Source organism: Cynoglossus semilaevis, chromosome Z (assembly GCF_000523025.1).
Source record: "Cynoglossus semilaevis isolate Cse_v1.0 chromosome Z, Cse_v1.0, whole genome shotgun sequence".
NCBI classification, from domain to species: Eukaryota; Metazoa; Chordata; class Actinopteri; order Pleuronectiformes; family Cynoglossidae; genus Cynoglossus; species Cynoglossus semilaevis.
In genome coordinates, this window is record NC_024328.1 from 8,678,388 (window position 1) to 8,687,306 (window position 8,919).

The window sequence follows — 8,919 nt, forward strand, 5'->3', positions numbered from 1 at the left end:
TTGGCGGTCGTTGTTAACCCGGGCCTCGACCGATCCGGTATAGAAATCGTTTTATTGATCTGCATATTTGATTTAGCTAAACGTTTTACGCCGGATGCCCTTCCTGACGCAACCCTCACCATTTATCCGGGCTTGGGACCGGCACTATAAACACGGCTTCGTGTACCCTAGTGGCTGGCTTAAATTTATTTTTATTTCTAATTATGTTTAAAAAAAGATTTCAGAGGAAAGCAAAGCCAGGAACCAAATAATCCAAATAAAAAGATAAAAAGATGTTTGTCAGAGGTTTTAGAGAAAATAAACAGTGCACAGGAAGCTGTGGTTAGACTTCCTGTCGATTAGAACACTTCTCTAATGACTCTGGTCTTTATTGCTCACTTCAGACGATAAAGTCCAACGTACTCAAACTCTGATTTATGGTTTGTACGATTGTGAAAACGTCAAAGTCTGTTAGTGTAACAAGGCCATAGATTTACCTGTAAATGGATAACTGATCAATGATATTGATTTGAATTTAAGTAACAAGCAGACAAGAAGGTTTCTGAAAATAAATCACCCAGAAACCTTTGGTATGGAACGGTTGGTCAGTGTTCTGCAGTTAGGGTTAGGATTAAAATTAGCCATATATTTTCTAATAGCTGAGATTAAAGCAGGAAAATGTGGATTGTTGGCACTGTGGCTGTGAAGAGCTCACAAAACAAAAACACAGTTTATTTGTGAGAGTTATAAAACATTGTTTCCCAAAGACTGGGTCACGCCCCTCAGGTGAGTCGCAAGAGATTTGTTTTTCTTTGGGGTCGTCTCTCATCATGTTTCCCAGGAGTTTACCAATAATGTCTGTTGACTTGGGTCGTGAAGGTTTGTAACTTTTAAAATATGGGTCCCCAGAAAAAAAGTTTGGGAAAATATGGTCAGATGACAAAGTCTCATTTACTTTGATGCTTAATTAATTAACAAACATAATACTACAATTTCCCTTCATATCTGTTAGGTACAATTCCAGTGTAGGAAGAACCTAGACTTTGAAACAAAAAATGGTCTCACGTTACATAATAGCTAATTATTTGTCATTTTTCCACCTCCTATTCCCTAATTGTGCATTAAAGTGTGTGCAATTATTATTATGTACGCACATGACTGTTTCAAATGGACAGAAAGTGTGATCTTAATATTCTCTTCTGAGGTCGTCCACTAGGTGAAGCCGCTCTACCTTAAGGTCAAAGTGTGCGATTTGTTTGGAGTGCAGGTAGAAAACTCCGTCCAGGATCTGCTTGAGGAACTGAGTGGCTTCTTCCTCACTCAGCGACTCCTTCTCGGCCAGGAAGTCAAACAGTTCCCCACCAGCCACCCTGGATGAGAAAAACAAAGTGAGAAAACATGAATTAAAATGTGAGATGTGTCACATCAGAGCAAATCCATCTGTTTGACAGAGTTGAGCTGATGTGATCTAATCATCCTGGTGAATCACAGGGTCATTAGTTATTATTATCAAAGTGGATCTTAACCAGTACTGGCTCTAATGAATTACTTCATTAGTGTTACAGCATCAGTAATAAGGCCTTTAATAACCTTAACTCTGCCTGAAAGGAGAAGCTTTGATGTCTCCAAAATTTCATACAGAAAAATACAAGAAATAAAATGAAAATAGTTCCTCGATTAGAACTAATTTCATTTTGTTTCTCAAACAACAACAATATTGCCACAGGAAAAAAGTCTGTTTTCGATTGAAGTCGAGGCTTGATGGGACTCTTCTATATTCAGCACCAAGTATCTTACTCATAACAACCAAGTCACGACTTTTCATTTCATCTCTGCGGCAAAAAAAAGGTCAGGGTGGGTCGATTCCTCTGAAGAGCTGTTGACTGTTTATTAAAATGATCAGAACTCTGCCTTCGCTGGAGTGATAGGAAAGAAAGAAGAAGTTAGAAAAACATGTTGGTTTTGTTGTTGCTACGGCAGGGCAACAGAAATAAGAGCCTGAAGGGAGGGGCGGTGTGATGGGGGCAGGAGAGGAGAGGAGAGGGGAGGAGAGAAGAGAAGAGAAGACAAGACAAGACAAGACAAGACAAGAGAGGAGAAGAGAAGAGAGGAGGGGAGAGAAAGGAGGAGAGGAGACGAGGAGAGGACAAGAGAGAAGAAGAGAGGGCAGGAGAGGAGAGGAGAGGGCAGGAGAGGAGAGGAGAGGGGAGGAGAGAAGAGAAGAGAAGACAAGACAAGACAAGACAAGACAAGAGAGGAGAAGAGAAGAGAGGAGGGGAGAGAAAGGAGGAGAGGAGACGAGGAGAGGACAAGAGAGAAGAAGAGAGGGGAAGAGAGGAGAGGAGAGGAGACGAGGAGAGGACAAGAGAGAAGAAGAGAGGGGAAGAGAGGAGAGGAGAGGAGAGGCATGGATAACTGCGATTACACTTTCTTTGGTGATTTGTATCGAAGAAGAGGAAGAAGAAGAACCACAAGAAAGACAAGAAGAGGAAGAAAGAGAAGAATGAAAATTAGGTAAAAGAAAAAGAAGAGCAGGAAGAAAGAGAGGAAGAGGAAGGTGAAGAAGATTAAGAAGAGGAAGGAGGAGGAATAAGAGGAAGAAGAAAATGAGGATGATAAAGAAGGGGAAGATGAAGAAACTCGACTTGACTGAGTACAAACACATTCACACACACACACAGAGGTTGCTCAACACACCACAGCCCTGTCCAGGCTGGGATTCAAATCAACAACCCTTTGATAGATCACAGGCCTGAACCTTTAACAAACAGGGCGTTTAAATACATACAAATCACCCTTCGACTTCTCCATTTCACATTATTATTCATCTGGTTCCTATTTGAATGCATGAAAGTTTCCACACAGCAACGTTTGTCTCTATTCATCTGCAGAAACCAACAACGACAAATTCACACCAACACAAGCTGCTCCACCCTACAGGGGAGGAAACAGCAGATCGGCTGCACAGCTGGGACCTCCACCTCCCCCACTCCCACAAACCCCCTTCTACCTCCTCCCCCCACACACTGGGACCTGGGATGTTTACTTCATCATCTGCCTCAGCGGGGCTGACAGGGTGTTTCCCAAAAACAATTAGGGGGTTTCAGCCTGAAATGATGATGTCATCACTGCCACTGCCAATGATTCAGGTCAAAGTGCAGGAGGAGGGGGAGGAGTCTATCTTCACACAATAAAGGCCTCTACATGTAGGTTGTTGTTTTCACCTGCTTGAAGGTCACTGTCAACAGTTGGATTAGTCATTTATACCATATATATTTATTTCAATTATTTTATTATTAATATCACACGTGATTATAAATATAACATGTTCCTAACTATTAAAGCAGCTGAAAGCCTCTGCCATTGACCGGCAGCATCCACTGTGAACAAAACAGCAGTCAGTGTCATTTACACTGAGTCATCACATCCAACGCTAACTGCTTCAACAGTTGCCGTGGTCTACTTCAATAAGTCACTTCCTGTTTGCCCTTTAGAAATTTTCTGTGTTGATTCACAAAACATCTTGTGTCCCAGCAGTAAATGCTTCAAAAGTGTTGAATTTGAGGCAAAATTGGAGCAAAAGAAATTCATTTGTGGGAATCAGTCAGGAAAATGTCCCTACAATTAACTGAAATATTTACATGTTCATAATTAGTGTTTACTGAGTTAGCCATCATTTAGTAGATTTTTGCGTCAAAGTAAAGGTTAGTCTAACACAATTATGATAATTATTTTGATGGTGCATTTGAAATACCAAATCAAGCAGTATTGTCCTGTATGTCGAGATAATATGCAGATTGTTGAGGTAATTAGTACAGAGTAAAGTGCTTCATGTATTCGTGGGGGTAATTATAAGATATAACAAAAAGGAGGGTTTTTTTAATATACCAGGAGCAGGAAGAATTGAGGAGAAGCACAAAATGAGAAAAACATCGAAACTAGCGGCTCTTAAATAGCGGCTTGCTAAACATTTGAAGGCGGTTCTCTTTTCTGGCTTTGATCATTACGTATGCTGATGATGTGATGATAGGCTGTTAGCAAGAATAGGACAGATTTTCCTGGACTGGTCTTGGACATTAATTTCATGTCATTATTTATAATAATTCTTTTGTACATTTGTCCTGTATGTGTGTAGATTTGGCAGAGCCAGGGGACAATTTTAGTTTTGGTCCTTTAGAACATTGTTTCCCAAAGACTGGGTCGCAAGAAATTTTTAAAATATGGGTCCCCAGAAAAAAGGTTTGGGAAACAAAATTATTATAAGATTATATTTGGATTATTGACAGCCTGCAGTAGTCTTTAATACAACATTTCATGTAAAATCTAAATGGCCCTTTGTAGCTGCACTAGGAGGCAAAAATCCATCAATCTATTTAATTTACATGTTACTTCCAAACACAGCAACCTGCTTTACCAGTTCAATTATCTTTAAACTATCTTGTTACTCAAGGTTCACCGGTGTCTCCTTCACTCGAGGTATGAGCTGAAAAGTGTGCTCATTTTCCTCCTTTTAATGTCATTGTATGTGATCACTGGTCAGGAATGCTGCCCGACAACTGCAGCTCTCATTCTTACTGCCGGCTCTGAGGCGACCCAGTAATTGAGGTGCAGTTGTGTTCTGTATTTCTGCTTGTTTGCACTGAATAATTGAGTCAGATGGTAGGTTGAAATGTAAACAGAAGATGTTCCTGTATGTCTTCAACAACTGGTCTGACTGGTGCTGTGCTGGAGTGTTCACAGCCAAGGTTTATAGGAACAGTACAGGGATATATGGACAAAGTTAGTTGAGGTGTGAAACCTATGAAAACAGCAGGTTCTATTCTGTTGCTGCTTCAACAGATCAGCGTTTTTCAAAGTGGGGGGGAGGCAGTGAAACTGTGCAGAAAGGCAGATTATTTTAAATTTGAACATTTTCTTTATGTTTCTTTCCAAAGTGAAGAAATTGCACTTTTTGTAATGTTATTTTCTTTTGTCTGTGGATGAAGGTGGGATTGGGGATCTAATTTATAGATAATAATGCTATCATCGATGTTAATGATAATATTAACGATCATCATTCATCAAATACCTGGTCATTAAGACCGAGATAAAGTACAATGTTCTATAGGACCTCATATGTGGTTATCAAAACATGGATGTGTGTTAAAAATGCTGCACCAAAAGATGGATGAGCTAATCTGGCAATGATTTACAAATCACTGTGGCCCCCTGCCAACATTTAACACTGCTTTGTATGGCTGTGTTTACATTAAATAATAATTTACTACAGTGTGTATTGTGTAATAATACTATTGATTCAATTTAAGACGATAACAATAACATGTTTAATAAATAGCTAATATAATATAAATAATCTTTCAATAAAACTTATTTCTCAATCTTTTTAACAGGGACACACCACTGTGCAGTGATGTGAGGAGGAACGGCGGGGGTTGAGGACGAGAACGAGGAAAAACCACTCACAGCTCCAGGATGAGGATGACTTCTGCCTTGTTTTCGTAGACCTCGTGCAGCATGATGATGTTGGGGTGTTGGATCTCCTTCAGGATGTTCACCTCACGCTCGATGTCCTCCCTCATCACCCCTCGGCGGCTCGACTTGCTGCGCCGCTTCTTGATGAATTTGGCAGCGTACTCCACACCCGTACTCCTGTGTCGACATCTCCTGACCACAGCAAACTGGCCACTGGTGGGAGAGGAGAGAGGTGGTCGGGAGGTTAAATCTCAAACAAAACCAAACAGCAAACAGTATTAACTTGATTTGTTTTGTCAAGTACTGAACATCAAACATATCCACCTTTTAGGAATTTAGGCAAATAATATTTAGCTTATACAGCCATGTATCATACACATATATATATATAAATATATTCTACCATATAATATATACTATGTAGAAATACATGCATATGTAAGTATTTATACATAGTACATGTTATATGGTATAGTATATACTGTATATTTAGATACATGTATGATACATGGCTGTAATTCAAACAATACCTATTAATATTTCTATTAGTTCTTATTCTTAAATGACCAACAAGAGTACAGTAAACACATTAACAATAAAGGGCAAATTAAATTGTGAATAACATCTAAAGGTGTGGTTTGTGGGCTGGAAGTTGGCCACAGACCGGGAGTTTAAAGGCCCTGCCCCAAATATTTGGCAAAATTCAGCACCATTGTTGAAAACCGTGGCTCAGTTATATCATTGGTTATTAAGTTAGAGGAAGTTCTTCTTGGACACAGACTTGATGAACCTGATCAGAACAGGTCTATATTCTAACTTTAAGCACAGAAATGTTTAGCAACATAGACGTGGTGTCAGCAGAACTGTGCTGTCATCATCCTCGTGTGCTAGATGGCAGCCACGGATGAACAACAACAAGAGCTGTTGTGGAAATTCCATCATGTTGCCACGCAGCATTGTCACCACCTGATTGGACAACGCTGACTCCACGGCTGCCACCAAAAACCCTGCCAGAAAAACCACTTGGGGAAGCGAGGACACTTGGCTCAAGGCTCTCGGCGCCCCCGCTGGTTTGTGCCGCCTCATGGTCGTTGTAATCGCACAGCACTTGGTGTACTGAACACCCACAGAGGGAGAGGGAGGATGAGAGAGAGAGATTCACAAGGCTAGGGTAATAAAGAGATGGCGGGTTTTTTTTTCTGTAATTTGTTTTATTTTGTAAATTTGGTTATTTTCCCACCCTCTATTAAAGCGCTCTAATAAAGACAAACTGACATTCTGCACTGATCCTGTCTTTCAAACACTTAATATGCAATATTTGAAGACTAAATGCAGGATTTAGGCCAGAGACAAGAATCTGTAGAAGAAAATTAAAGGACAAAAACAACATAAGACAACAGTCACGTCCCACGGGGAGCATCAATCACCGAAATGTTACCCTGCTCTGATCGTTAACTGAAGTGTCCCAGATGGGCTGATCACTGATGCGTATTATGTTCACATTCACAATGGACAAAATTACATGTTTACACGAAGAAGGTTTTAATGTTTGTAGCAAAAGAGGAGAAGAGTTGAAGCTGAGTCATTAAACTACGGCCGATGATCAAGGTTGAAAACCTGCACGAAAATGGATTACCTGGAAAAAGGCTAAATCTACCTTTAGTAAATTTGATTTAAAAATATTTTTGTTCAAGATGGCGAAGTCACGTAGTCTAGGTGAATATATATCGAATCACTTTCCTACTTAAGCATGTGAGAAAAATGATAGCCTTCAATTATGAACAAAAACAACATTTATTTTGTTTATTTTTTATTCATTTATTTTTCAAAATAAAATTGTAATTGTTGAAATTGAACTGATACTCATCAAAGATGTTTCCCAATTAAAATTAATCCTGGCAGTAACTATTAATGTGATACAGAAAAACAGTTGGCATATATTTGCATGTAATATAGGCAGACTTTAGTTGTAATGAACACGTTAGTGGACGAGGACTAAGCTACAGACTAATTATTTGGAGCGTCCTCCCATCTGGGAAGTATCATGTTCAGTGAATAATCCACAGTCACTTTTGCAAATAGACCAGTAATTCAGTATCCACATATATTTTTAAATGTATTTTAAATTAGTCTCCCCTCCCCCACCCTCACCCCCCACAATGGTCCGTGCACCACTCGGCAGCCAGACTTTTATCTTTGGAAGAAACAAGACCTTGTACCTCAGGATGTGTCTGTTTATTCTACAGTAGATAAATTCGTGTGCAAACAACACAAAGACACAACACAGCACAGAGTGTATTTGCACTCCTGAGTATCCAGTACTTGGACGAATGCTACCACAGTAAATTTTCCTGGGCTTAATTGGGAAGAGGGGGCTAACGGGGTGGGGATTTAATTTTCTTTGTTAAATGAGATTAGCAGATTGTACGAATCACACCTTTTTATTGGAAGTTCAGTGGAGATAAAGCAATAGCTGTGAGTTTCCTGCACTCGATGGAACAGCATCTGTGCAGTTTCAGACACTTTCTGTGACACCAGTACTGCGTAGCCATCTGGAAATTCAACTGTGGTTTTTATCTCTCTGTCCAGTGAACATCCTGTACATGCTTCCATGGTTTGCTCCATGGAAGCAGCTGTGTCAGTGACCTACAGTAGGGCTGAACAGTGACTCTGGAGGATTGGCTGACTGTTCAGGAACAACACGTTTGCTCCTCTGGGTTTGTGCAACACAAGGTCTACAGGTTTAACGACAGTCATTATGTTAGTGTTTCAAATTGGGTCATGGTGAGGAGGCTTCAATCTCCATCTACAACAGGGGTATCAAACTCTATTTCACAGTGGGCCCAAAATTTAAAACTGGGACGAAGTCACAGGACAACCTTAAATTTATTGAAAAAAACTGACGGCAATTGTAACTGTTTTCCCTTCTCTCCAGATCTGGAATGTAGCATTTTTTCATATTGAAACAAAATAATTTTTGACTCTGGAACAACCAAAGCTTAATATTATTAACAAATGGGAAATTAAATTTGAAATAAAACCCACATCAGTAGTATTAGTTTCTTATTATGTCTCTTTATCTGTAGCCTTTAGAGTTCCTTTTTAATGTAAATCTTTTTTTTCCACAGTCCAACAAAAAACTCAAAATGTACTGTATGTGTGTATATATGTATGTGCTATAACATAGCATAGCGCATACAACACTAATACTACAAATCCTGCCAGTATATATGACTATATACTGACGGGCCAATTCTAGTACATATCTGGTATGATCTTGTGGGCCAAATAAAACATCTCTGTAGCTGTTAGCATAAACAACATAGGAAAAATTGTTATGGTTTTTGATTGGTTAACAGCACTGTACTGATGAAGGCATTTTATTTTATGCCAGTGATGTGTAGAGAGAAGTAAGATCCAACTATAAACCAAGTCCTTTTTTAAATATGGAATAACAGGACAGTCTGT

The 8,919-nt window shown here is 39.5% G+C and overlaps 1 protein-coding gene across 2 annotated transcripts in view; it reads right to left on the reverse strand.

Moving 5' to 3' along the window:
* Positions 1–8,919, reverse strand: part of dapk1 (death-associated protein kinase 1) — a 67,199-nt gene that overhangs the window by 38,413 nt on the left and 19,867 nt on the right. For both annotated transcript variants that reach the window (XM_008336179.3, XM_017043199.2), the window contains exons 3-4: positions 5,443–5,664; positions 1,211–1,349 (exon numbers count right to left, since the gene is read on the reverse strand). In XM_008336179.3, the coding sequence (XP_008334401.1) occupies positions 1,211–1,349; positions 5,443–5,664 (361 nt within the window). The remainder of the gene's footprint in view (positions 1–1,210; positions 1,350–5,442; positions 5,665–8,919) is intronic.